This window comes from Bos mutus, chromosome 18 (genome assembly GCF_027580195.1).
Source record: "Bos mutus isolate GX-2022 chromosome 18, NWIPB_WYAK_1.1, whole genome shotgun sequence".
NCBI classification, from domain to species: Eukaryota; Metazoa; Chordata; class Mammalia; order Artiodactyla; family Bovidae; genus Bos; species Bos mutus.
Window position 1 is genome coordinate 26,305,789 of NC_091634.1, and position 27,995 is coordinate 26,333,783.

At 50.3% G+C, this 27,995-nt stretch overlaps 2 protein-coding genes across 8 annotated transcripts in view; both read right to left on the minus strand.

Annotated features, from left to right (window-relative positions):
* Nucleotides 1-756: 756 nt before the first annotated feature.
* On the minus strand, nt 757-27,161 carry HAS3 (hyaluronan synthase 3). 4 transcript variants are annotated; one of them, XM_070388102.1, is made up of 6 exons: nt 27,024-27,161; nt 26,647-26,717; nt 25,053-25,176; nt 8,037-8,672; nt 5,078-5,179; nt 757-4,256 (listed from the first exon to the last, which is right to left on the minus strand). In XM_070388102.1, exons 2-6 carry the CDS (start codon nt 26,685-26,687, stop codon nt 3,333-3,335), a joined length of 1,827 nt encoding a protein of 608 aa, XP_070244203.1. In that variant the 5' UTR covers nt 26,688-26,717; nt 27,024-27,161; the 3' UTR covers nt 757-3,332. The 4 variants fall into 4 exon arrangements, with proteins under 4 accessions (XP_070244203.1, XP_070244205.1, XP_070244202.1 ...); XM_070388104.1 differs by lacking the exon at nt 25,053-25,176 and having other exon boundaries at nt 27,024-27,085; XM_070388101.1 differs by lacking the exons at nt 26,647-26,717; nt 27,024-27,161 and having other exon boundaries at nt 25,053-26,402.
* Nucleotides 27,124-27,995, minus strand: part of TANGO6 (transport and golgi organization 6 homolog) — a 184,519-nt gene continuing 183,647 nt past the window's right edge. For 2 of the 4 annotated variants that reach the window (XM_070388095.1, XM_070388097.1), the window contains one exon: nt 27,126-27,870. In XM_070388095.1, coding sequence (XP_070244196.1) covers nt 27,694-27,870 — 177 coding nt within the window. In that variant the 3' untranslated portion in view covers nt 27,126-27,693. Of the gene's footprint in view, nt 27,871-27,995 lie in introns of all 4 variants that reach the window. The other 2 variants (XM_070388096.1, XM_014478452.2) reach the window with 2 other exon arrangements.

The following is a 27,995-nucleotide window of genomic DNA, read 5'->3' on the forward strand; positions in this document are numbered from 1 at the left end:
GGGATACATTGGCCTGCAGGTCCCAATTCATACATAGTCCCCTGCTCACCACTGGAGAATGAGCTCACTGCTCTCTAGAAATGTTGCATTGGTGAAAGGACCATGCTTCTGCAACACTGACCTGGTCATCCTCTACTGCCATACCTTCTTCCCCTGGGGACTTGAACACTGAACAGGGAAGTGCAGCCACTTCAGAGAGCCACCAAATACAGCATCCGCTTGACTGACTGGGTCTGTAGCTTCCTTCTCCTGGGACTTAGAGGAAGCCAGAACCAAGGCTACACTGCTCATCCAACTCCCTCTCCACTGGTACTCCCAATCAAAGAACCTCAAGATTAAACTGATGTGGATGGGATTATGGGAATTGGGGTGGGGGGTGGGGGATAAAGGGGAGAAATCACTGTGCTTTGTTCAGCCTGATGTGAAAGGATGGTTGGTGTTTTTCCCACATTGTATCTTTTCTTACTGTTTCTTTAATAAATGAGATGAGAGGGCTGTTGATTTCACTCCCTTTTTATTACCTGTTCCACAGGGAAGGAAGTTTACCCACTGCTTTTCATTGTTTCAGCTTGGCCACAATCCTCCATGACCTCTCAGATAATATACTTTCATTTAAGGAGGAAGCAAGCTTTGGTTTTTAGCCTTAACTGGTTAGCTAGGGCTAACTCATTGGCTCAGTAATTTCTCCAAAGATCCTATGCATCATCTACAGTAAAAACTAAGCCACCACAGGTGTGCAGTTACTAAGCAGGCCTACTGTATTCCCCAGGTCCAGAGGCAGCTTTGACAACTTACCTGCTTCTGAGTTCCATTGGAATTACCTTGACAAAACTAGTTCTGCCTCAAATACCCATCTTGGAACTGAATTACAGACCTTTCATTAGTTCAAAGAGGGAAGGAGGAGTTCAGAGATACCAGCCTTAAGTGAGATTCTTTATTTTGACAAATAAGTGCAGTATAAAAAATTTCACCAGAAAGTAAAAAAAAAAAAAAGTAAAAATAAATATGTTTACAAATTGTAGAAATAATACAAAAGAGGGTTAAAATTCTCATTGAGGAAAAACCAAAACGTGTCCAATTGTATAAAGGCTCTTCCCTTGCAAGAACGGGAATAAAGCTGAAGACCCAGTTTGGTTTCGCTGCTGAAAAATGTACAAAATAACTTAGAAAAACCAGTCGAGGTCAAACGTTGTGAGCCCACTTGTACCTGCCTGCTCGACCTGGGGAAAGTTGGTGATCTCTTAAGTGCAAGGCAGAGCTGAGAGGCGGACTGCCCAGACTCTCCATCTGGGCGTCCATCCCACGTTAACCTTCAAGTAAATGCTGAAGAAAAACAAGCCCTTAGTGAAGTCAGCTCTGCAGTTGGCTGACCGGATTTCCTCCATTGTAGTGCTCAAAATAGTTTACTTCTTGGCCAGCAAAAACACGGAAGAGCCCGGAACAACTGCCTTTAGCAAATGCCTGCTGCCTCTTCCTAGCCTTCTGGATTAGGCCTGATGTCAACCAACAGTCTTCTCAGAAGCTTGAGGCCTACGCGATGCAGCAGTGTTGGCGCACCTGGAAAACCCACGAGTTGGCGGGTGATGAAGGGAAGCACCAGGGTTTGCCAGTCTGGCTCAAGAATGCACCTAGTTCCTTCGTGGGTAGCACCTGGGCACACTAGAGGCTTGCCCCTCAACTACTCTCCACCTTGGTGCTGGTTCTGACAGGTCAGCAGGCCCTCTGGAGTGGACATTTGGAGAGAGCACACTGGAACAAGTGACCCCTAAGTCAAAGGCTTAGTCAGTATCCCAGGTTTTAAACCCAAGAGCTCAGAGCAGTCTTGTGGATTGCAAATCTGTAGAAAATGGCCTTCCCTCACACCCTCTCCAAAAAAGCAGAGGAAAACCAAACATCCTCAAGAGGCGTGAGAGAAGACAAGAACCTTAGAATTTAGATACCAGTTCCATCCCCTTGTTTGATTTCTGGACAGGAGCAAGCAAGTGCAGTAGTGACTATCCACAACTTGGCTGTAAGAATTCCCTGGTGAAGCCACTGAGGAGAATGGACAGTCTCAACGATGACCAGCTTGGACTGAGGGCTCACTTAGGGAATGCTGAAAAGCTTTCCATTAGAGATGATTGTCAAGAACTATAGCCTGAATGTCATGTGTGCTGTCCAGCTGCCAAGGAACCTGTCCAGGCAGTTCCAGGCTGCAGCCAGTTTGGTCAGAGACTCCTAACAGTTTTCCCCCCACATGCTGACGGCAGGCTGGCCTACTGCAGAGGGGCCAATGAGAGCCCTAGGCTCTGTCTCACTTGCCACCTTGAAAAACTTAACTCGGTGAGGAGGAGGGTGGGAGAGGTGACTTATCACTGTGAAGGGAAGCCAAGTGAGAAGGCTGGCTTAGACTCAGAGCTGAATTTGAGAGAGGAATTCAGGAGTATACAGCTTGTAATACCCAAGTCCTCACTTCCTTTCTCATCATGTTAGGGTTTAATCTTCTTGGTAGATGACCAGAACATTTTACCTTCTTAGAAGAGATCACAGACAAGCTAATCTAGATGTTTGGGCAATTTCCAGGTAGAATTGTCAGCTCCCAGCCTCCCTGTAACCCATGGCTTTTAGCACCACCACCACCACCACCGTTTGTTCCTCCTGGCCAGCTTTCCTTTTTAACATATATACACACACATACACACACACACACACTTAACGACAGTACAGTGCTAACTCCCTGCTAGTCTGGCTCATCCTTGGGATGCTGAGATGCGGAATGAGGTACTTCACATAAGAAAGCACCATTCCCGGACCCTGTTTTCTGATGCCCAAAGATCAGGCTTCTGGGCCTTGTATTTCAGGCACAATCTTATTGCATTGATAACTAGATTGAGGTGGGGACATGTTACTAGCTGGCCCAGATCACTCAAAAGTACTCCCACCACCTCTGATTGTGTTCAGGTGGACTAAGAGAACCCCTTTCCTTGGGCCCTTGTTGCTCACTCACCCATGAGAAGTTGCCACTGAATGGAACTTACTATTTGCTTTAGCACACTTCTGAGTTCCCTCTGGATCTCAGGGGAGGAAGTGGAATCTTGCCCAGAGGCCACCTGTATGTGCGGAGGCAACAGACAAGCGGCCTGAAAACAGTATGCCTCCTCTGCCTCTCCTCCGCTGCACTGGACTTGCCTCCTTGAAGCAGAGCTGTCCCAGGCCATACGACAGTCACCATTCTTTGCACTTTGGACCATTAAGAAACTTAAACAGCACTCCCTCTCCCTCCCACCCTGTCTTTTCTGTTCCCCTTCCCTCCCTTACCCATTGCACTCGTCCCGTTCTGCTTGGGGGCTGCATCACACCTCAGCAAAGGCTAAGCTATACTGTTCTGGCTTCTTCCCGCATCGCCGGGCGATGATGGCCAGGTACAGCATGAGGAGGGCCACCCAGTAGCAGCCGTACAGGATGGCCCCAGAGACCAGGAAGGCCAGCTCTGTCTCACTGAACAGATCCTGGCAGTAAGCTGTGTAGGCCAGCCCCCCAAGGAGGACTGCCACCCAGATGGACACAGGGATGAGGCCAATAAAGTTCACCACGATGGTTTTTCGGCCAGAGGTGCCCCAGCCAGACTTGTTGATGGTAGCAATGGCAAAGATCTTGGCCGGCAGGAGGCTGGACATATAGAGAAGGGAGTAGAGCGACATGAAGATCATCTCTGCGTTGCCCCGCAGGAAGCAGGCGTAGGTGGCCTTGATAATGCCCACTAGCTGCACTGTCAGCAGAAAGAGGAGAATGTTCCAGATGCGGCCCCGGTAGAAGAGCTGTATGACCGTGGCAATGAGGAAGAAGGGGAAGAAACCTGTGACCACTGACTCGTAGGTCATCCAGAGGTGGTGCTTGTGGAACCACAGAGAGTTGTAGAGCCACTCCCGGAAGTAAGACTTGCTCCAGCGAGTCTGCTGGTTGAGCCACCGGAGGTACTTGGTGGGGGTCTCCGTGAGGCATTTAGAACGAGCTGTATACTTAGTCCTGTAGCCAAGACTCAGGACTCGGTTGGTGAGGTGCCGGTCATCCCCAAAGCTGCACTTGCTGCCCAGAAACTTCTGGTGGTACCAGTCCTCTAGGAATTGCTGAAGGAGGCTGTTACGGTACATGCCCAAGGGCCCACTGATGCACTGCACACAGCCAAAGTAGGACTGGCAAGCCCGCTCCACGTTGAAGGCCATCCAGTACCGCACACTGCTCAGGAAGGAGATCCATGAATCGTACTTGTTGAGGATCTGCAAGGGAACCAGAGATTCTGGGCCTCCTTGCCTGATGATGAGAGCCCCAGGAGACAGACACCAGAGAACAGGAGGCCTCCTTACACTCTGAGATCTGTAGCCCTTGGCTCTAGTTTCTGTCCACAAGTCCCAGCTCTCTCAGAGATGGGAAACCAGAGGCTGAGAGGAGGCAACCACACCCAGTCAACTCTTCTCAGCACCAGCCCCACCTCTCCTCTGTGTCATATGCACCAACTGTCCCAATGAAGTGCTCTAGCAGCCAAAGCCACCTTCAATCTCAGGAGGCAGCCTGTGGTGGCGGCTGAGAGAAAGGCTTGAGAAAGAAGCAAAGTAACACCCCAGCCCCCTACACTGACCCTTTCTGCAGTTGGAAAGCTTCTTGGAAAGACATGGTATGTTGCCAGTAGTTCCCTTGGAAGAAGATCTGGCCCTTTATTCATACCATACTGCACAGAGCTCTTCAGTGCATTGTCCCCAACAGCAAGCGTTTTTCAGGGGGTCTAACTTTGGAGGTGCTTGCTGCACCACTAGCCAAAAAGGAAGCACCCTCTAGGATGGATGGCCTCAGAATACTGTGCCCCTCCCAGCAGCACAGGCTCTCTACATATCAGTCAAGTAATTTTCTGCCCCCCTGCCCCTGGTGGAAATAGAACAGGAAAGGGGGTGGGTAGCAGATGAGCCCTTTGGTACCAATAAAACTGTCAAAGAGGAAATCCTCCTCCAAAACAAAATGCCCACTTCCCCAGTATATCCAATTAGATGAAGAAGCAGAAAGAATCCAGACCCTCCACCCACAGGAATCCTTGGTTACTTCTTACTTGGACATCTCCCCCGACTCCCCCTACTTGAGGGTCCTCCTCCAGGACTCGAAGCATCTCAATGGTGCAGGCTGGATCCAGCACAGTGTCAGAGTCACACACCTGCAGAAGGAAGGTACTGTCAGTCCATTCTGACACACACACACACACCCACCCCACCCCTGGTGGCTCATTGCCTGAGGGACATAACCCCTTCACCAGACACACTTCAAACCACTAACAAAGAGATCTATGCCAAATAGAAGGGGTGAGATGAATTACCGAGGGAAGTAAGAAACAGGAGAGTTCAGGTACCGACTTGATAGCTGCTTGGCTGAGAGAGGAACCCAGGGGACTTTCAGTGGTGGGCCCAGAAAGGGAAAAGTGTCTAGTACTGGACAGATCTTTAGCCCTGATTGAGCCAGGCTCCTCAGAAGTGGTCTTACTATATTTCTCTGGGGTCCTTGGGAAGAAAGGAAAACGTCACTGAAATCAGACAGGCACTGTGGCTCGAGCAAGGCCAGCAGACATTGCTCAGAAGGCTGAGAAATGGCTCCTGCCAGAGGCTACCACCAAAGCTTGCTCACGGGATCATCACGAACCGAGCTGCCCTGTTTCAGTCTCTTAGACAGCCAGCCCAAGTGGAGGGTGTATCTAGCCCAGTCACAACCCCACCAGTGTGGCTGCCAGGCCACTTGTGCCCTGTTGGCCAGGTCTCCCGGACTAGGGCCCAGCAGAGCCAAGGGCTGTTCTCACCTAGATTCCAGCTCTGGATGGGCCTAGAAGCTGGTAGCAGCTCCTCCACTCAGAACCTGGATCAAATCCTGCCCACCCACCCTCCCCTCCATGGGAGACTCCTGGTTTGATTCTGTTAGGTGACCCATTGTTGTTAATAGTTGAACCTGTACTACAAACACTTACCCTATTGCCTGACTCCTTGTCTACATTTTAGAAAATTACTGAGATGCTGTAAAAATCCCAAATAGCCACTGGGTAGGGGAACTGGCTTCCTGACCCCAACAGAGCAAGAAACAGTATCCACAGATGAGCCCAGAGTCTGCAAAAGCCTAGAATTCTTCTACTAAAGTTGCTGAGTGAGAGCCCACTAGCCTGCAGGAAAGGGGCTGCACTCCAACCCTCTGCTTTCTCTCTCCATCCTGGAAGATTCAGTGACTGCAGACAAGCAGCAGAGGGCAGAGGGGAACCAGCCAGAGTCATCGCAGCCACTCCGACCTGCCTCCCCATTGACACATCCTTACAGCACTGGCCCAGACTGGGAAGGTCGCAGGAGGCTCAGGCCACACTCCCAGAACCTCCTCAGCTTATAGGCCAAGCTTCCCAGCGCTGCTGGTCACACAACTACTCCAGCCCTGACTCTCATTCCTCACACTGCAGCACTTCCTTCATCCCAGGGAGGTCTTTCCAACTGAGCAAGGTTAGGAAACGGCTGCCTGGGCTTCCCCACTGGCTGAAGCAGGGTTATCTCCTGAAGAGGGAAAGACACCTCCAGCGGGCTCATGAAGACAGACTGAAATCCAGAGTGTTCACTGACAGGCAGGCCCAGGGCTGCCCCAGGTGAGCCCATGTGCTGACCCACCAGAACACACTGGAAAGGAAGAGGTGTGGGAGGGCAGGGTTGAGGGGATCCTGTGCTTCGAGGGAATAGACAGCAGTCACTACGGCTTGAGCCTGTGCCAGGGCTCCAGGGCTTTTTCTAAGTCGTCTGAGTCCACTGGCAAGTCTCAAAGGCCCCTGACCCTAGACGGACTGCAGAATTAAGACCTGTCTCACAGCCCTCCCTCTCTGGCGCTGAGGAGGCCCTTGGGCCTAGGAAGGCAGGAAGAGGTAGGTGTACCAACTCTTATGCGAGGGTACAACTTGCCAAACAGCCAAGACAAAAAAATCTGCAGCAAGCTAATTTTAGGTGGGTACCGTATAGAAAATTTAAATATTGGAGTACGCAACATGCTGTCAGCAAGACTGTGCTGGTACGTAGGTGGGCGACCACAGCAGCTGCTATTCATTCAAGCAATGGGCATATGTGCAGAAGGGCAGGAACAGAGAAGGGGGAACAGATGCTGGACCACAAATCTGGGTCCTGGGTGTCAGTTTCTACTCGGTACTGAGATGCATAATCTTTGATCAGTTTTCTCTAGGTTTTGTTATATGAAAACTGGAGCCGTGTTACCTTGTCAACATAATAAAATTTTCAAGGAGGTGTCAATGCCCACTTCAGCTGGAAGCGAGGCAGGGTCTGTTGGGGTCCTGGCCCTGCCAAGATGGCTGCAGCACTGAGCTGGGGGGTAATTCGCACGTGTGTCCCTCCACCTCACAGACAAGAACCTGACACCAGAAAGAGTGAGACTTTTCATCAACCCATAACTAAAACTATCTGAGTGCTTTGGAGCATGATTCTTTTTTGCTCTTCCCCACACTTTATGAAGAGGCTCATCCCCGTGCTGTCAATGGTGAGGCAGTATTGCACAAGGACAAACGGCCTGGGCCCAACTCCTGGCTCTGCTCATTACTGCTGTGCGACATGAGGCAAGTTAGGCATTAGGCAGCTGCACTGCAGGCTCAGTTTCTGTAAGTAGAAATAAGCACGGTACCCATCCCCTAGGAATATTGTGAGGATTAAAAGAACTAAAACACATGAAATACTTATAACAGTGTCTGGTATAAAGTAAATGCTATACACTTGTTTGCCACTCTGGGGATACCAATCCACAGACCTGCCCAGAGTCCAGAGACCTGCCCAGATTCACTCAGCTAAAGCACCAGCAGATCCAAGATTCCCGCCTAGGTCTTCTTGACCCCAGGACAGCTGTTTAAAATTACTGTGTTTACTGCCTTCTGAAGTGTAGGGGAGGAAAATACAAGACACAGGGCACCCAGACTGGACCTAAACTTCCCCAGGAGAGTATGCCTGGCTGGCTGAACACATCCACACATCCACACACACCTAGGGAAGCACCCTCACCTGGATGTAGTCCACCGAATCACCAAGGGCCTTGAAGGCCGTGTACATGACCTCTCGCTTGCCTCCCCACTTCTGCATGATGCACGAGAAGGTGCTGGCCCGCACCACGTCCCGAACGCGGTCCATGCCCTCCTGCAGGCTGGCCTCCGTCTCACCCTCACCCGCCTCATGGAAGTTGCTGCGCCACACGAAGAAGCCGGCTTGCTCGGTGCCACCGAGCACCTCGTGGAAGATGTCCAACATGTAGGCATCCTCCTGGCGATTGCCATCCACCACCAGGACCACTTTGAGGTCGGGGAAGGCGATGCGCTGGGCTGAGCGCAGGCACTTGCGCAGGTAGTCGGGGTCCTCCTGGTACGCAGCGATGCAGAGCGCCACCGAGCGCCGCAATGGGGAGGGCAGCTTCAGGGTCCGGCCTGCCCGTCGCATGCGCCGGTGCTCCAGGAAGGCAAACAGGCTCTGGATGAGCAGGTGCAGGCCCAGGATGGCACCGTACAGCCCAAAGGACAGGTAGTGTTTTTCTGTGTGGATGAACTGGTAGCCTGTCACGTAAGCTGCCAGGATCCCACCCAGCACTGCCAAGGCAAACAGGCTGGTGCCCACCACGCGCAGGGCTGTTGTCAGCTGCACCGGCATCTGGTGGGAGAAGGTGGGAGAAGTGGGTCAGCGGGAGGCAGTTTCTCTGGTCAATGGCCATGGGGGCATGTTCTCTGGGCCTGGCCTAGAACTGGGGAAATGATCCACTAATAACAACCATCACCATTTATTGAACATGACTAAGACTGGAGATGCGAAAGCCAGACCAGTAGTAGTAGTAGTTTAGTAGCAGACAGAGGACAGGCAGGATCCTCTGTCCATGGGATTCTCCAGGCAAGAACGCTCAGCTCTGCCACTTACTGTGTGCCTGTTCTACCCCTTATTCATCTGTAAAATGTGTGTTGCAGCACTAACCTCCTAACAGCTTTGAGGATTACATGGGTTATATACATAAAGCACTCAAAGCAGCGTTTACTATCATTAGCTAAACCCAAGCCAGAGAGATCTGAGAGAGACCTAGCTGGTGGCAGAACTGGGATCTACCTGACCCAAAGCTCTCACAGGTAAGCTTCAGTAGCGGTGAGCCTGAGGCCAGAGGAAGCTCTGAGCATCTGAAAAGCCAAGAAGAAGGAGGAAGTGGAGGGGCAAGGGCAGCTAGGCAGCCTTTATGCCCTATACCCACCAGGGGATCACACCCATGAAGAAAGTGGGGAAGGAAAAGATGAGAAAGAGCAGGAAACAGAGAGAGGTGCCTGAGGGAAAAAAGGAGGAAACAGCTTCCCTTTCTCAAAACAACTAAATCTGTAAGAGAAAGTTTACCAATGTTCTCTGTTTTCTCATCTTTTTCTCTTTGACTTGAGAGGCAGCAAAAAAAAAAGGGAAAGTAACCAGGAAAAGCAGACAAGGGAAAGAAAAGGAAATGAGAGCTGGGGTGTGGACAGCCCTCCTGGAAGCCCAGCACTGGGGCACCAGGGGGAACTGCAGCTGCCACTGCAGCAGCCCAGCAGCCCAGCAGCCCAGGATGGGTGCCTGCCAGGAAGCCCCATCCACTTGGCCCTAGTGCCCGCATGGAATCTCCGTCCACGTACCCCTGTACCCCTGCCCCGCTACTCCAGGAAATGCTGGCAGGTTCTGTTAGGAAAACTCAGGACTTCCAGCATCTGCCCATCTGAAAAGAGCTGTGTTTTAATGAGCCGAGTCTAGCACTTGGTACTTGAAGCCTTGTGCTGGAGACACAGCCCTACTATCGCCCTGGCTGCCTGATCTTGCCCAAATTCTCTGGGACTTAGCAACTCCTTGGGGAGGGATTCCAATGGTTTCTTGTTCCATAGGTCCCAGGTAAATCATTATACTGAACAGTAGCCCTGAAGGACTGAGTGGGGGAGGGGATGGGTTGGGGGAAGGCTGATGAGGACAGCTCCCTGCCCGCTACTCTGAGGCCCTCTCCCCATCTCCTCTCCTTGCCAACTGCCTGATCTGGAGAATCCTGTTACCACCACCACCCACCCTTTACAGACAAAGGGGTCTCACTTCCAAGCTTGCTCCAAGTCTAGGTCTCACTCAAACTGACTCCTGACTGCCACCTCAACACAAATATACTTTCTTGCTAGGGGGCTGGTTCCCCTGCCACCTCTCACACAGGAGGGGTGAGGAACATGTAGTCGGTGCCTAAATCAACCGGAGACTCAGGCCTCAGCAGCATTCCAGCAGCTTCGGTCCGGAAAGTGCTGTTGGCAGCCTCACCTCTCCGGGAAGCTCGGCCTCCGGGCGCTCTGCCCCGCTGTCCCGGGGAGCCTGCCTTGTGCTTCCTCTGCAAGATTCCCAGCCGTCCTTGTCTCCCCCGCCCCACCCCCCGGGGGGCTCTCGCACGCGCTTGCAGTCCCCGGGCCCCTAGGCCCTGCATCCACCACCCAGGAGAGCCCCCACCCCCCTCTAGAGCTTATATGCCATGGGGGCGCTGCGGGCACTGCTGCCTGCCTGCGCGCTGGTAAAGAGCAGGGGGCGCCGAGGCCAACCCAGCAACCTGCCCGGCGCTGGCGCCCCGCCTCGGTGCAGTGCCAGAGGCGGTGCCCACCAGGTTAACGCAGCCCGGAAGGCACTGGCCATGCTTCTCACCCCCACCAGACCCTGGCTTTCTAACGAAGGCGGTGCCAGCCACACCCACGTGCCCGTTTCCCACGACCCAGCCGGGAAGAAACGGAAAATGCAAGGAATCAGTCGGACCAGGCCCCACTCACCTCTTGGGGGGAGGGGGGACGGGCGCTACCTTGGCAAAGTGTGCCTGCAGACAAAGGCGGCATCCTCAGTGTCGCCGGCCCCCTCCTTTCCCGAGCAGGACCCCTCCTTCCCCGCTCAGGAACTAAACGCTTTATCCTGGCACCCCTATACCCCCAAGAAGGTCCCGCAGCCAGAGACCCCATGTGCAATCAGGCTCTGGTGCCAGCTCCGCCTCAAGTGGCCCTGCTCAGACAGGGGACAGTGTCTCCCCTCAAGCCGGCGGAGAGGAGCCTCTTGTCCCCCTCCACCCGCTTTTCTCAGAGGAGATCCAGGAGAGCTCGGCCCCTGTAGCTTAATGCGCACCCGGCTTCAAGGGCAAGAGATTGGGGACGCGCCCTAAGCCCTCCCCCTACCCCGAGAGACGTGGAAAAGAGAAAACCTCCAGCCAAAGACGAACGCCCCAATCTACTCCCGACACTGCGCGGGGCTGCCCAGTCTGTAGCCTCTCCAGCTGACAGGTGTGCCCTGCTGCGGGGCCCACACGCGGCGGGACGGAAACTTGTGCGCGGGGCAGGGGCTCTTTGCGCCCGGCCTCCCTCCCAGCCCCTCCGAGCCCGCAAGGAAAGGGGAGCCCAGGCTGCGGGTACTTGCGGCCACGGCCTGGCTGACCCGCAGTAACCAGGGCCCCGAGCATCTTGGTGCCTGGACAGGTGCGAACACCCGGGCCGGCCTGGGGCAGCGAGACTCCAGCCAGCCTGGTGCGCCTCACCGTCGTCCACCTCCTAATCCATTCACAAAACAGGAGCCGCAAGGGAGGAAGGGAGGAGAGGCTGGAGAAGGAGAGGATGAAGAAAGGGAGGAGGGGTCAATGGGGAGGGGGCTACAGGAACAGCCGCCGGGAAGCCTGGAGATGCCGCAGCCCTCAGCTTGCCTCGCGGCGCTGCACGCAGCACCCACACGGCTGGCTGGGGGAGCCGGCGGGGTCCGCTGGGCTGAGCAAGCGCCACCCCTGGAGCCCGGGTTCCTCGGGCAGGCCGCCCCTCTGAGAGGGCTGGCCGGGTAGCCAGGCCCGCGCTCACCGTGCCGCCGGCTGCCCGCGCTCCGGTGCTCAGCAGGCCCGCGGCGGCTCCATGCCCCTCCTCCCGCTCCTCGCCGCCGCGCCTCGCTCCACCGTGCGCCGCTGCTGCTGCGCGCTCCGACTGACGAGCGCTGGCCCCGCCGAGCAGCCTTTAAGTACCCAGCGCGCCCCCGCCGGGAGAAGCGCCCTCCTACGGCCCTGGGGCCGGGAAAGTTGGGAAGAGTGGGAGGGCTTCCCTGAGGGCCGCGAGGGAGCATCCCCTTCCCGACTTGGCCGGGGGAAGCCCGGCGCGCGGTGGGACGCAGGGTCCCGAGTGGACGCGGCTCCTCCTGTTCGGAAAGACTCGCAGTCTCCGCACACTCCGAAATTGGGTTTCCCAACCGAAGCCAAAAGCCGAGTTCCTCCGCGCTCAGCCCGGGACCAACTGCCCAGGGAAGAGGTGGTCATTGTGCTCAACATGGAACCTGAAGCAGTTAACTTCAGTATAACCCATAGGGGCTTCCAAAATTGTGACTCTCACTTGCCCTCTGCCCCACGCCCCGTCTTCTAAGCCTCGAACCCTACTCACCCTGCAAAGCGAGCAAGCAGGTAGAAATCCCCCGACTGCTGCACGCGAAGGAGCTGTGCTTTGTGTAGAACACAAAAAGCTAAACCTAAAGCTATAACAGCAGAACCTTCCTGCTGGGGGTAAAAAAGGCTCAGAAGACAATACTCGTTAAATTAAAAAAAAAATGGTCAAAGGTTTTAACAATTTTGACAAGCTCTGAATTCCGCAGTGGGGCGCTGATGACTTCAAGGCTTTCAAGAGCTACAACGGTTTTGCAAGAACCTTGAAAGTTCCCTGTGTCCTAGAGCCAAAACCAATTCCTCCTCCCCTTTTTTACACCTTTACTTCCGACACCCACGACTTCCTAAATTCCCAACTGACCTTATCACCAGAGGTTTCTAAGTTCCCTAAAGCTGACGCTAGACCTGGGTGAGGTGAGGTGGGGTGGGGTAGAGTTGGGCAGAGATGAGTTCTTAGCATTCAAGGAAGGAAGTTTACAATCAGCTGAACACAATGGTTTCTAAATCTCGGAAAATCTTGGATGTATTATAATTGAAGACTAGTAAAAAATGAATTTACATATCTCCTGGATACCCCTGGGACAACTGCTATGAAAATTTATAGGAATGTGAGTTGCAGTCTGCAAGTTGCTCCTCTCAGAAGTCTGAGGGGCTCACCATGACTCACACTGGGCCACAGAGCTCACGCCTCAGTCCCCCAGGTAAACAGACCTTGACACATCTCCACCCACTCCCATCCTGCAGTATATAAACCAAATCATTTTGGACTCTTGCTTGAGAAAATCATCACTAATATGCTACATAGTTTAAACATTCCTTTTTTGTGTGCTTTTTATAACAAGTGTTCAAGGACTTCCCTGATGGTCCAGTGGTTAAGGATCTGGCTGCCAATGTAGGGGACACGGGTTTGATCCCTGATCCTGGAAGATCCCACAAGGGGATCTTCCAAGGAGCAACTAAGCCTATGCATCACAGCTACTGAAGCTCAAGTGGAGAGAGAAGACCTTGGGTAAGCCCTTGGAGTAAGTTCTGTCACTAGCCAGCCATGTGGCACTAACCTCAGTATCTTCATCCCAGAGATGGGACTGATTATCTGCTTGACAGGACTGTCATAAAGATTGAAAAGACCAACCAAGAGTAAGTGCTCAGTAAAGGTTAACTCCAGCCAACTTCAACCAGAGAATGGCATCTGCTTGCCAATGCTATGGATTCTACATACCTATCCCTCCAGGGTGTGACGCTTGGTGGCAGGAAGTTCAGTATTCATGAAAAATGCCTTATCTCAATTGCATTATGGACTCCCTGAGCTCTAACTACTGCCTCTACACGCAGGGGCATTATAGAGTCTGGAGTTGCCAGACTGGAAGAGCTATCTAATTCTACCTCCCATTGTAATCTACAAATTATTAGAACAGGGGAAACAAGCAGAGGCTGGGCAGCAACAAAAAATTAGTGATCAGCTTGGTGGGAAGTGAATGTCCCATTTAAAGGGGATGTCCCTTTGAGAGAGATGGCCCAGCGTGGCCAGGTGCTCTATCGTTAGGAGAAGCCAGAAATTCAGATTCTTATGTGAAGTCTTCTCCTACTGAAGTGTTAGCTACTAATTCAAACGTTAAAAAACACTCCACAGGTCAGGCCAAATGTGTCTGAGTCAGATCTGGCCAACTGGCTGCTTGCAAGTGACCTGTTTAGACAATTAAGGAACAGAGCAGCCGGTTTGGAAAGATCCCTTCTGCCCTCAGCAACACAGCAGCATGACTTCTCCGGGTGCAAGTTTCCTGGGGCTGCTCCGGGATCATCTCATGCCTAGTTAATTTCCAAGACTCCAAATTTGTCCCACAGGCTTAGTGCCTAACTCACTCAGCTGGTTCCAGGGAGGTTTATAGGTGGTGAGCTGGTATAGCACCACCTCACTAGTCAATTAAAACCTCTGAAATAAACAGCAGGCCCAGGGCACCATTATGAGAACAGTAAACACTCTGCCCATATCCACTGGCTTGACCCCCTAAATGGCTTCCCCTGGTGAGCAAATTCTCTTTTTCTGGTCTTCAGGGCCAGGCAACCTAGTGTGATCGGGCAGCTAGGAGAGCTTTACCCTTGCGGCCAGGCAGAATTTGCCTGTAATTAACATCCACTTTGCTGGGCCCTATTTGCATTAGTCTCTTCAGGGGGAGGTGGGTTGGGGAATCTTTAAGGGGCTGATACAACAAAGCTCACATTTATCTCTGCTTACCACTGGGGATTTAGAAATAGGAATAATTCCATATACAATTACTTAAAAACGTGATTTCAGAGGGTGCTGAACTAGCTGCTACCTAGATTCCAGAGGGTAAGCCTCCTATTCAGTTCTGTGGCAGAAGGTTCATGCGGTATTTCAACATTCATATATGACCTGCTCTGAGCCAAGAAGGATGCTTTGGCCCTGCAAAGTCTCAGGCTGGTCTCTGCTGTCTAAATGGTTATCCATTTTGAAGACAAATACACTTGAAAACTTGTTACCATAGAAGATAGTTTATAATTAAATGTTGCTGAGAGACTCCAATTAGAAGAATTTGAAGATTTTTTCATGAAAGAGATCTCTGAGCTGGTATGGGCTGAGCAGAGTTTCACGAAAAGCGGCAGGAGCATTCTAGACAGAAGGCATCATTTACAAATAAAGAGTATATAGAGGAGGAACTTCCCTGGTGGTTAAGAATCCACTGGTCTTCCAAAGCAGGGGACATGGGTTCCATCCCTGGCTGGGGAACGAGGATACCACATGTGTGCTAAGTCACTCAGTCGTGTCTGACTCTTTGTGATCCCATGGACTGTAGCCTGCCAGATTCTTCTGTCCGTGGGGATTCTCCAGGCGAGAATACCAGAGTGGGTTGCCACGCCCTCCTCCAGGGGATCTTCCCAACCCAGGGATCGAACCCAGGGCTCCCATATTGCAGGCGGATTCTTTACCATCTGAGCCACCAGGGAAGCCCAGGATCCCATGTGGTGGCACAAGGCAACTAAACCCTCGTGGCAGCACAGCTACTAAGCCTGTGCATAGCAACTAGAGAAGCCAGTGAGCCACAACGAAGATCCTGCATGCCACAAACTAATACCTAACACAGCCAAACAAACATTCTAAAAGAGAGAAAGTAGAGGAACGTGTCCAGAGAAGGCAATGGCAACCCACTCCAGTATTCTTGCCTGGAAAATCCCATGGACGGAGGAGCCTGGTAGGCTGCAGTCCATGGGGTCGCTAGGAGTCAGACACGACTGAAGCGACTTAGCAGCAGCAGCAGCAGAGGAATGTGTGAGGTGTGTTCAAAGCCCAGCAAAGACCAGTCATGAAACAAGAAATTTACACTTAAGAACCTGCATCGCTGCTGCCATGTACAAAGTGCCTGATAGTCTACCTGCAGAGGAAGAAGCTGGGAACGGATTCTGGAGGGCCTTGGGTGACAGAATGGTCTGGATTTTATCCAGTAGGTAACAGAGACCTACTGAAGATGTCAGAGCAAAACAGTAAGAGGTTATAAGTCTTGTTTGGTACTTTGGGGTAAAGACTAGGAGTTGGGTAGGAGACCTGTTGGGAGGCAGAAGGGATCCTCCCAACTCAGGAATCTAAACAGAGTCAAGTCTCCAGCACTGGCAGGTGGGTTCTTTACCTCTAGCGCCACCTGGGAAGCCCTAGAATGCAGATAAATCACAACAAAAGGGTGAGAAAGGGCTGTTGTGTGAATTGTTGGTGCTGCCTCCAGGAAGTGGAGGTGAGGGCTGGCAGTGTCAACTACCAGGCACAAGTGAGACTACAGGTGGTGGAGTAACCAAGGGAAAGAGACTTCTACAGTTTGGAGGGCTGAAGAGGCCATTCTCAAAGCTCTGGAGGGTCTGAGGTGACTGAATCTGACACTACTACAAACCAATATCTCACCTTTCAACTAATTTTCAAATCCAAACCCATGAAATATTCAAATACCTGTGCCAATAGGAGCCTGCTGTTCGATCCCTGTTGTCATCACTCATGCTTGAAGCTGTGGGATAGCCCTGCCAGGTGCTGCTCTGCTCCACTGGTTGCCTACTGAGTCACTGGGCAGAGGACGGGTAGAGGGATGTTCTAGCTCCACAGCTCCCCCGTGCCCTCTGACCTCACGCTTCAGTGCTCCACCCTGGCACCCAGCCCACAGCTTCTAGCAAAGCAAGCAGAATGGAGGATGGCAACCAAGCCATGAGGTCTCCTCCAATCTCTCCAGGCTTCATCCCATCAACTTCCTCTGGGCTGACCACAATCAAAACCTCTCAAAGCTAATGAAGGTGAAATTTAAATTGGCCCCCAAAGAGCAGCAGGCTATGTCTCCCAGGTGACTAAATAGGGCTTTGTCCTCAAGGCAGCTTAATCTGCAATACTAGTTAATACATAATTCAAAGTGGAAGGTGTGTGCCTTGACAGCAGCCAGGCAGCTACCAGCAAACAAAGTTATCCTTTCATAGCTCTCCCCTCTTACCGACAAGTAGTCTGTAATCAGTACCATTTCTAGGTGCTACGTTTGAAGGAGGAGGCTTAAGGACTTCTCTGCCCTGCAGTTACAGTGGTTAGATTTTAACTCTAGTCTTTCTCTCCTTGGATGGAAGGGTCGTTTTCATTTAACGTTAAGGGGCCTCTGCTTGACTGGAGGCAGGGCTGCCAGTTCCTACTAAGGGGCCAGGTTCTTTTATGGTGGCGTGAAGGTCAGGATTAGAAGGGCACACAAGAACGATAACCAAGTATCAAGCCAGACTTGGAGATGCTTTTCTTGGAATCCTGAACAGGAAAAGCTCTTCCTGGCCATCTTTCCTTCCTCTCCCTCCCTCAGGTGAATGAAGAAAGAAATCCAGAAGGCGATTTTAAAGCATAATCTACCTTCTTGGTGGAATATTGTGCAGCTACTAAATATAATGTTCAGGAAGAGAATGTAGGAATATGCAAAAAATACTTATAATGCAATATTAAATGAAAAGGCAGGATACAAAAATCATCATGTATGAATGACTGCATAACATTGCTGTTTTCTTTTGAATCCTATGAATTAAAAAGCAGGAGAGAAATTCACCCAGATATTAATATCGGATTTGGGTGGTAGGTCAATGAACTTTTCTCTTTGCTTTTTTCTCTGTACTCTCCAAATATTCTATTAATGGTACAGTGGATAGGAATCTGCTTGCTAATGCAGGGGTCATAGGTTCGATCCCTGGTCTGGGAAGATTATTCCATTTGCCTCGGAGCAACTAAGCCCATGAGCCACAACAACTGAAGCCTGCATGCCCTAGAGCCCATGCTCTGCAATAAGAGAAACCACTGCAACAAGAAGCCACCTCACTGTAACTAGAGAGCAGCCCCCGCTCTCTGCAACTAGAGAAAGCCCGTGCAACAACAGAGACCCAGCACATCGAAAAAATTAATAAATAAAAATAATATAAAATTATACAAATTGTAAATTCACAGAAACTGGTGCTGGGTGGGACATAGCATCATATATGGGTTCACGTTCAAAAGGTCCGGCAACCTCAGTCTAATGAAAAAGCAGGGAAGTTGGGAGGGCCAGCATGCAGGATTAGTGGCCGCCAAAACTCCAGTTAATTTGCTTTATTTAAATCCCTCGAACTGTTCAAGAGATTTTTTGCGGGGAAGAAGGGAGTATGTAGATTTGGGCCTGCTCATCCAGCAACTCTGAGTGAATTCCAAAAAGATTCTTTCCTTTTGGCAACACAACCCTGAACCAGGGCACAGGATTTGCCTGGCACAACCCAGCTGGTGTCAACCTCCACTCAGTCCCTCATCCAGGGTCATGGTGATCCTGGGGAAGAGAGGCAGGCACTCTAAATGTGGGCTCTAGGAGCACCCTGAGAGGATGCTCTTCCTGAAAAGAACGTATTTCCAAGAATGATGATGTCAGCAGCATCGCACTCCTGCCCAGGGAGAGGCTGTCTTTTCTGGGTGCTGTAAACCGACTCCCATCCTGATAACCATGGGCATGTCCACACCCACACGTGCACATAACATACTGTACCCAGAACCAACACGTGCATACTCGCTCATTACACAAGTACACACTCACTTTTCCCAGACCTGATCGGGACACAATCCCAGCCTAGAGCTCCAGTTGTAGGATCAAGGATCAACAGGAGGGGAACAAACTGCTTAAGGTAACCTCGTTCCATATTCACCTGGGCTTTGTTACAGTATTGTCAATTACAGTTCTTAAATGTGCTCGTACTTCTGCTTCATGTCCTCTTTCTTGATTAAAGACAGTTAGTCACTGTCACAGAGGAGGTCCAAAGCTCCATCATCCATAAAAGCAACTGGAGAAGAGCCAATGGTAGGGGCAGTTCCCATCAGTCCTTTGTGGGGAGAGACCCCCCCCCAAATATGTCCCACACTCGTATTTTTTTGTTAGGACACCTCCCTAACACATACACTCTGTGTCTTTCTCTCTTCCTGCCCCCTGCCATCCTTTTCTCACCAGATAAGCTAATGCAGCGGTTCTCACGTCTGGCTACTGCACATTAGACTTTTAAAACTCCAGGAGGTTTTTTAAAAACATGAATGCCTGGACTCTATCCCGGATCAATTTAGTCACAATCACTGGGGGTGAGCTCCAGGCTTGAATTTTTATTGAATTCCCTAGGAGATTCTATTATGCATCCAGCATTGAGCACGCATCCCATGGATTCTCCTCACATGGGTTTGCAAGTACATCTCTGTGACCTGGAGGACAGCAACCAACCAGCCAGTCCCGGGGCTGAGCTCCAGAGTAGACGAGTGTCTACCCAGCACCTTGCCTGCCACACTGGTCTGAATGAAGTGACCTCAAAGACTTAACAATGAACCAATGAACTACTGAGCCACAAGGTAAAAAGGAAAAGGAGAAAAGACATTAATTTGAGGTAGAAATTAGCAGGGAGAGCCAAGGAGATAAACAGAGGTGGATGGGGACTACCTAGGTGTGTACCCAGATCTCTGAATCTACCTGGAATGGGGTTGATACAACCTTTCCATTGGCAAAAGTGTTGCCTGCTTTTTCCAGGATAACAGGGGTAAAGCCAGGGAGGAGAGAGTTGCCAAATAGCAACCAGGATTTGTTTATTTCACAAATGACAGGACTTCTGTGCATGAAGGGCTTTTCCTCCCTGAAGGATGGGTTAGGGTGGTGGATCTGGGCTGCTCTTTTTTGGGGCACAGAGTCCCGACGACTCTCTCTCACATGGTCCTGGCCCTGGCCACAGAGCAACTCCCACAAGGCATATGCTGGAGCCTTGTTCTTTGCAATCTCTGAACAACACTGATACAGTTTCTTTGGGAAGTGGTGGTGGGAGGGTAGAGACTCACCCCAGGCCCAGCTCTCTGAAGCATCAGCACCACATTTCTTTTAGTACAGACAGCCTAATTTCAGGCAGGCCTTTCCCTAGGATTAATATGGTCACCACAGGTTTTAAAGTGTGGAAAGTGGGTGTGTGGTCTAATAAAGGTGTGTGTGAATGTGGGGGGTGGGGCGGGGTAGGGGTTGGGGAGCCTTTTCAAGCTCTAGAGACTCTGGAAACTTGGAGCAGGCAGCTTTGTTCTCCCCAGCGCCTGGCTACCTATGCGTGTGATGTCTAGGGCTGTACCTCTGAAAAGCCCCACCCAGGCACTGTTCTAAGCAGGCTTTAGCTCTTAGGGCAGACAATGAAGATTAAACCTTACATCATTTAATAAACCACTTAAAGGCCCAGTAGCTGTCCCCAGTCCCCCAAGCAGAGAGGATGCTCCTGCAGCTCTGAAGCGGCTCCTCACAACAGCAGCTCCACCCTTGGCGCCCCTGCATCTCTGTGATGGAGTTAGGTGCTGGCTACCTGGTTCCTATAAGAACCAGTGAACAAGGACTTCCCCAGGGTCTAGTGGCTAAGACTTGTTGCTTTCAAATGCAGCAGGCCCAGGGTTCCATCCAGATCAGGGAACTGAGATCCTGTGTGCCTCAACTAAGACCCAGCAGAGCAAACAACCAACCAAAACTAGCGAATAATGTCAGAAGCTTCTCTGCTCTAGTGCACTCATTTCTCCGTTTCTCTCTCCATTTTTAAGAACTTCTCTCTCTGAACCCTATTTTCCCCTTCTGCAAAATAGGCCCATGAATTCCAGTCTCATTTTCTCTGAAGGAATGGTATGGAATAGAGGTATCAATGTATATATGCAGGAAATACATACCCAAGAATTAAAACCATCCATTGTTATTCTGAGATACTGAAATCTGAGAACTGAAACCCTGCTCATAAGAGGTGAAAAATTGAAACAAAAAAAACAACAAACCTTTAAGGAGACATTTCTGGGTTCTGATTAGAGCTCATGGGAAGACTTGATACATTTTCTATGCCCCTACACAGCAGCTCTGCAGCCTCAGAGGTCTACTGCCTTAGGTACCCCAGAAAGAACAGGTCCGTCAATGAGCGATTTACAAAAGCTGTCTAAGTACAGAAGCAGACAGGCTAGGGGGCTTGAGCAAATCTCATGTCCGGCTGCTGAACAAAGGACAAGGTCAAATACAGTATGTGTAACAAGTTCTGGTGTTTGAAGTTGGGTTTTGATGTACAAGGACACTATCTGGAGGAGTCTGGCCTGAGGTTTACCTTGAAACACATGCTCCATCTGAACAGGCAGGGAACCATTGTCTTTATCCTCACTGATATTAAGAACAGTTTTTTGGATTTCCCTGACGGTCCAGTGGCTAAGTCTCCATGCTCCCAATGCAAGGGGCCCAGGTTAAATGCCTGGACAGTGAACTAGATCCCACATGCCGCAAGTAAGGATTCACATTCCACAACAGAGACTGAAGATCCACGAGCCGCAACTAAGACTAGCACAGCCAAATAAATAAAATAAATATTAAAAAAGGAAAGGAAAAAAAAGTGTGTGTGTTTTTTTACCACTTGGAAACATAGTGTCTGTCTATTGGGTAGCAAAGCACAGTGGCTAAAAGCCCAGCCTTGGGAGTCAGACTGAGTCCAAATACTGGTTTGGCTACTTTTCACTAACTACGTAATCTGGAGCAAGTAATTAGCCTCTTATGTGTCTCAGTTTTCCCATCTACAAAACAGGGATAATAATAATACCTCCCTCATAGGCCCAGTGTGAGGATTTAGTGGATTAATAAAGGTCAGGTATAGAGAAGAGCACAATAAGCTCTTTATAGTGTTAAGGTGATGTGGAGCTCCAGCAATCATTCCACCTGGGTTTTACAGGATGAACCTGATACTCTGAGTCGCCGTCAGACCCTAGGTCCTGAGTATGCCTTGGGAATCACGGTCATTATCAAGGGGGCACTTCTAACCCCATGAGAAGGCACACCCTGAACACACAGGACTGAGTCTCAGAGTGGAGAGCCTTGTACAAGTACTTCTGAACAGACCTGGGGGACTTGGGCTCTCTCTCCAGGATGAGTACTTACAGCTGGCTGCCGGTGAGCATAGCTGCAAAGAGTGTCACTGTGCTCCATTAGTGGCTGTGATCCACAGAAAACTCCATCCTCTGAAGACTCCCTGGGCCAGAATTTTTTAGAGAATGGTGTTAACACTACACTGTGGTGACTGAACCTGTATGGCATGGCTATTTAACACACTGTCAGCTGAGGATGGAGGAACATGATCAGCACAAGTGGGTTCATGGACGTTTTGGTACAAACACTGAAAACATTTGTATCTTTTGAATCTGTTCTTCCAACCTCTTAGGACTTATAGAAACACTTCAAGATGCAAAGAGTTATGTTTGAGAAGCACTGGAGATTAGAGATAATTCAGCTGACAATCAAGAGGCAAATGCTTAAACCAGCTGTGGCTCATCTATACAATGGAAGACACACCACATCACAGGGCAGAGTCTGTAAGTACTGAGAATGTCTCCAAGATATGTGACTAAGAAAAAAATATACAGGACAGTCTTTATGGTGACAATCCCATTTTTCCTTTGGAAAGCAGTAATGTACATTTGAGTGTTCATTTGGGAAAAGGGGGAAAGGAAGGAAAGATCTGGGGATATATACCCAACTGCCGATCAGTGGTAACCTTGGGTAGGAGTGGAGGTGAGTATGTCTTTGTCACATATACTTTAAGTCTGTTATAATGCATAAAACATATGTAACACACATGTGCATGCACAGACAGACAGATGCAGCCAGGGCGTTTGTACCTGAGGAGCTGGCTTTGCTGCTCGTCAGCACTCTGAGGGCAGGGGACAGCACAGGGCCAGCATCCCTCAGCACAGGTCCTTGGAGATTCAACCACTGCTTCGTGGGACTCATGTGTCGGGGCTTCTGTGTGTACATGAGCCCCTGAATGTTTCCCAAACTGTGCTCCAGTTGGAAGTGTTTTCCTTCTATACTAGTTTTGTGGGGAGAGGGTCCCTAGCATTCAATGGATGTTCAAAAGAGTCTGCTTCAACCCCTCAGGAGACTTTGGCCAAATTCCACCGAAGAGGAGTAACAATAGCTTGCCTCTCCGATCCACGATGCTGTCCTGAGAATCAAACAACCTCATGGATAAAAAACGAAAGGAAACTAAAGGAAACCCAGAGGGACTGACCTTGCTCTTCTATGCCCAGGGATGCAGAGTGTTTTGGGGGTGGAAACAGGTAACACCTGAGCCCTTCTGGGAGCATGGACCCCCTGAGTCAGCGCGAAGGACAGTGGGGAGGGACCACAAGGAGGACCCTTTGAGTAACTGGAAACAGCCCCTTTCAAGGCTGGTGATGTGAGTCTGTGCTCCCTCTACACGGCTGGCAGGCACGGGTACACTGAGCACAGCCCTGAGCCCTGGCAGCAGCCGGTGTTGTAAGAAGACAACTCCCAACCCCCAAGCAGCCAGGCAGCTCAGAGCAAGTGGTGCATGGAAGGGAGAGGAGCACGCACTGCAGTGAGGCTGCCGCGTGTGACTGCAGAAGCTCCATGGCTGCAGAACTCGCTGGAGGACACAGCTGGGCCCTTAGAGGTCATGCCTGCTGCTGTCCAGGAGGCAGGGGAAGAAGCACATGCCTACTCCTCTTCCACGGTCAGGCACAGTGGCTGCCTCCCACAGCCCACCCTGAAACTCAGTTCCCGTTTTCTGACTCCCCTCCTTGCACTGAAATTCCAGCTGAGCCTTTGATTCTGTGCAGAGACTGCAGAGGCCAGTCTGATTGTGCACAGGTCAGATGAATTGTCCTCCCACCCACTGATCAACTTTCACTCGCCCTGGCTGTCCCTCCACAGAGGGACTGCTCGCGAGTCACAGGCAGGTGGCAGGCAGGGCTCCATTCACTCACAGCCTCACAGACAAAGAGCTGGAGCAGGGCAGGGACGGAGGCCAGACCCACAGGGCTGCTGTCCTCTTTCTTCTGCTGCCAAAGAAGGAGGGTGGTGAAAGGGGACAGGGCTCACTGCTTCCATAGGACTGAGGGGAAAAAAATCCATGGTTGGGTATGAATTCCCTTTGCCTCAGTGTATTTCCCATTTTACAGCTTTCATCACCTTGGCCTCAAAGTACTTTCCAAAAACAAGCTGAAAGAGAATTCACCTTCCAACGTAGGGGGTGCAGGTTTGATCCCTGGTCAGGGAACTAATATCCCACATGTCTCCTGGCCAAAAAACCAAAACAAAGCAGAAGTAATATTAAACAAATTCAATGAACACTTTAAAATGGTCCACATTTAAAAGAAAAAAAAGAATCTTAAAAAACACCAAAAACATGCTGAAGGGGCTTCAGCTGGAAATAGGTCTGTGGCTGCCCCTACCTCACTCAAAGTGGTCCACAGGCCAGGCGCCCCACACCCCTCCCCTCCATTTCCAGTGGGCTCACACCATCCCTCCTCTTTCACCTCTCTCCTCTCCCACCTTGGACCCTGGCACTCGCCACTTCCTCTGCCTGGACTGCTCTTCCTCCAAGTATCTTTATGTCTGCTCCTTCATCTCCTTCTGATCTTTACTCAAATATCAGCTTCTCAGGAGACCTTCTCTGGACAACTTATCCAAACTTATAGCTCTCAGCCCATACGCAGACCAATTCCTGACCTCAGTTTTCCCTATAGCACTTATCACCATTTGATATTCTATCCTTTATCTTATTTCTTGTCTGGCTCCTTCTGCTATAGTGGCAGCTCTCCCTGAAGGTCTGCTGTGTTCTCAGTGCCTGGTACAGCATCTGGCACATAGTAGGTGCTCAACAAACTGTTGTCACTGTGATTTGCTTTCCTACCCACCGTCCCTGGTTGGCTGTTATCTGGGGATGGATTGGCAGAGCCATAGGAAAGTGAAGGAATGGAGAAGAGAGGTGAAGAAAGAACAAGAACATGAAAATATGGAAAAGTATGTGTTTGGAGAGATGATATGGAGCAAAGTGCAAGTTAGGAGATTTCTGATTAAATAACAGCGGGTGGAGACGTCCCTGGTGGTCTAGCGGTAAGACTCCATCCACACTCCCAATGCAGGGTTTGATCCTTGGTTGGGGAACTAAAGATCCCCCATGCCACACAGTGCAGCATAAATGAATGAACGAATAGATAAATAAATAAATAACAGAGGGTGTGTAAAAGGGCAGGTATGTGCCAAGGAGGAAGGACAGCACACCAGAGAGGGAAGCCATCCAGTGTGTCCGAGAAGTCTAACCTGATGAAGCAGTTGACACTTGGGTAGAGTTCCTGGGTTTGGCTGCAGCCACAGCTTTCGGCCCCTTGCTGGTCTTTTGCCACAGTCCCATCCTCTGGAGATCAAGGGAGCTGTGCCAGCGGGCCTGGAAGAGGAAGAAGAAGCAGGGAAGGGAAGGAGCACGAGTAAAAGACCCATGAGTGATACAGGGGAGCTTGGGGCCACTATGCAGTGGAGGAACTGGAGGTGAGAGGCCAGAAGAGCTTCGGTGGCAGAGACGGAGGGAGGAGCCCCGAGGAGCAGCAGGAGAAGATGGCCCCAGAAGGAGGAGAGATGAGCAGAGGCGGAGGCAAGTGGAGGGACGCAGCTGTGACACAGAAGCAGACACACCTTACGGGCCTGTGCAGGAAACTGTCACCACTGCTCCTGCCATCTGCCCCTGGAGTTCTGTACCTTTTTCTAAGTTTTGTGTTCTTATTATCCTAAAGCTCTAAATTCTCATGCTCTTTCTCAGGGATGGAAATGTATATAGATATACGTATCTATATAACATCTATACAGATAAACATGGGAGGTTATAATTTGGAAACTTTTCACGTTTTAGTCATATTTGGTGTTTAGGAGGGTGACATTAAGGTATCCCTCCCCTTGAGTTCGGGCTTCCCAGGTGGTGCTAATGGTAGAGGATCCACTTACTAACGCAGAGATGCAAGAGACATGGGTTCAATCCCTGGGCTGGGAAGATTCCCTGGAGTAGGAAATGGCACCCCACTCCATTTTCTTTCCTAGAAACTTCCATGGGCAGAGGAGCCTGGCAGGCTACAGTCCAGGGGGCCACAAACAGTCAGACACGACTGAGCAACTAGCACACACAATGACCCTTTGAGTTTGGTAACAAGGACAGAAAAAGTCACTCTCTGAAATTGAATCCATCAAAATCAATAAAGAACAGATGCTTTTAGCCACTTGCCAAATAATTCAAATTAAGAGACAACTTCTAAATGGAAATAAAGGGACCAGGATACTCTGCGAGGCACTCGCTAGATGGGTATTTAGACTGGAGACTTTCTCAGTCTAATCAAGTTGATCCATTAGGGTATGTCCCAAGAATTGTAATGCATTTAATGCAAATAAAGTTGTAAATTAAACCAACGGTCTGACACATCTGATTATCTTAAGAGGGTGGTATGGAGTTTAGTTAGAGGAAGGCCAAGAAATAAAAACTTCAGTGTCTATCCAACTGGTCCACAGGAGATTCGTCTCTGATCTGAAAGTCCAATCCTGATGTTCTAGACATCTTTGATCTGGAGAATGGAATAATCTTAATATCCTAGCTGAATGGAAATATTCCTTAAAAACACCTGACTCCCTACGTTCTAATTCACTGCTCACCACAAAGGTTCTAAGCTAAGGACCATGTCTGTAATTTGGCCAGAGGGAAATAGTCTGAGGTTAACTGGCAAATGGACCTGCTTGTAGACAGATCCTTCAGTCACTTGAGAGTTTTGGGAAACTGTGTTTTGCTTCTGCTGGGGCCTGGTCAACAGAGAGTGGGGATAAGACTCCAACAAAATTCATCCCTGACGACTGGTTAAAGACTCTGGGTTAGCCTCACCAAGGTGTTGATGACAGAGATGGCTTATCTGAAGCAGTCATCCAGTTTCTCCTTTTTGTCTTCTCTTTTAGCTGCAATCAAAATTCAGAGGTCGAAATATGTAAATTGGTAAAAAGACATCTATAGCACTACATGTGAAATGACTTCAGTAAACATGGCATCAGGTCACCAATAAACAGCACACTTCCAACAGGCATTTAGTATGAACACACTGTCCAAGCATTCCTCAATCTAAAGGAGCATAAGACTGAAGGCAGGATATAAGCTCTTATCTGAGATGTTCATGGCTCTTTTCTCCTATTATCAGGGCAACTCTGTGCAAACAGCAGCAGAGGAAGTGAAAGAAAAAGGCCTGGGAGGGCAAACACAGCGCTTACCCTTCTTCTCTGGAAGATTCAACCAGTTTGATTCTTTTCTCTGGAGATCAAATCCTCCTTAATGCTACAGCTTTTCATCTCAATAGCAGAGGACCAGATTCAGACCTGTTATTCTTTCCAGCTGAGTTTATTTTATTCCATTTTTGCACATTTTGGTAACAAATTCCTTTCCCTCCCTACCACCAACTGCATCTCCATCCTCTGAAATGCCTCCTGAGCAGCCAAGGATGACAAGCCCTGGCTGCTCCTCATCACAAAAGGGACCATCAGCAGGGAAGAATATCAGGTATGTGATAGGTGAGTGGTCAACCTCTTCTATACTGAAGTCGTAAGAGAATGGTTAATTAACCAAACTCCATCGGTTGTGTTGAACAGATACTTCCATCAGGTAGATGTCCTTCTCTGAATGCTACAGGACAGTGAAAAATGTTCAGATCAATGAGACCTGTAATCTCTTCCATGAGTACACACTTTAAGCTGGATGCAGTGTGACTAAACAGATGATACAGGAAGGTCCGCCTGAAGACACACGTGACCAGAGACAGAAAGCCACCTCCAGGGGCAGCCATATTGCCAGCTCCAAAGGGGCAGTGGGGCCACCTGCTGGAAGGCCTGGACACTGCTCAGGATGCTTGGTCCCTCTGCCTCCTCCAAGTCCTTCAAGGCTGGTCTATGGCAAGACAGTGATCTTTTTCTCCAGCTTCTGTGGCGGAAACAGGAAGTTTCTCATGATCCCATCCAGCTCTTCCAGGGCTAGCTGGGCATGAAGCCTGGCCACATCATCGGGCTCCAAACACACCACGTGCTTCAGCAGGTGGTAGAGATCCTTGAGGACGTCCCTCAGCACCTGGACGAGAGAGACAGAGTCAAGGCCATCTGTCTACTGTGCCAAATTTTCTCTGAGTGACCTAAGTGCCTTCTCCTATCTGAGGTATTCTGGGAGGAAACCCACAGGCTCCTTTAAGAAGATAA

Excerpts from the sequence above, each read along its gene's own strand:
- HAS3 (XM_070388101.1), bottom strand. The coding sequence starts at position 25,229 with ATGGGTCTTTTACTCGTGCTCCTTCCCTTCCCTGCTTCTTCTTCCTCT. Across the intron at positions 8,673-25,052 it reads AGTGTCAACTGCTTCATCAG|ATGCCGGTGCAGCTGACAAC; the intron begins GTTAGACTTCTC and ends TTCTCCCACCAG. Across the intron at positions 4,257-5,077 it reads GAGTCGGGGGAGATGTCCAA|ATCCTCAACAAGTACGATTC; the intron begins GTAAGAAGTAAC and ends GTTCCCTTGCAG.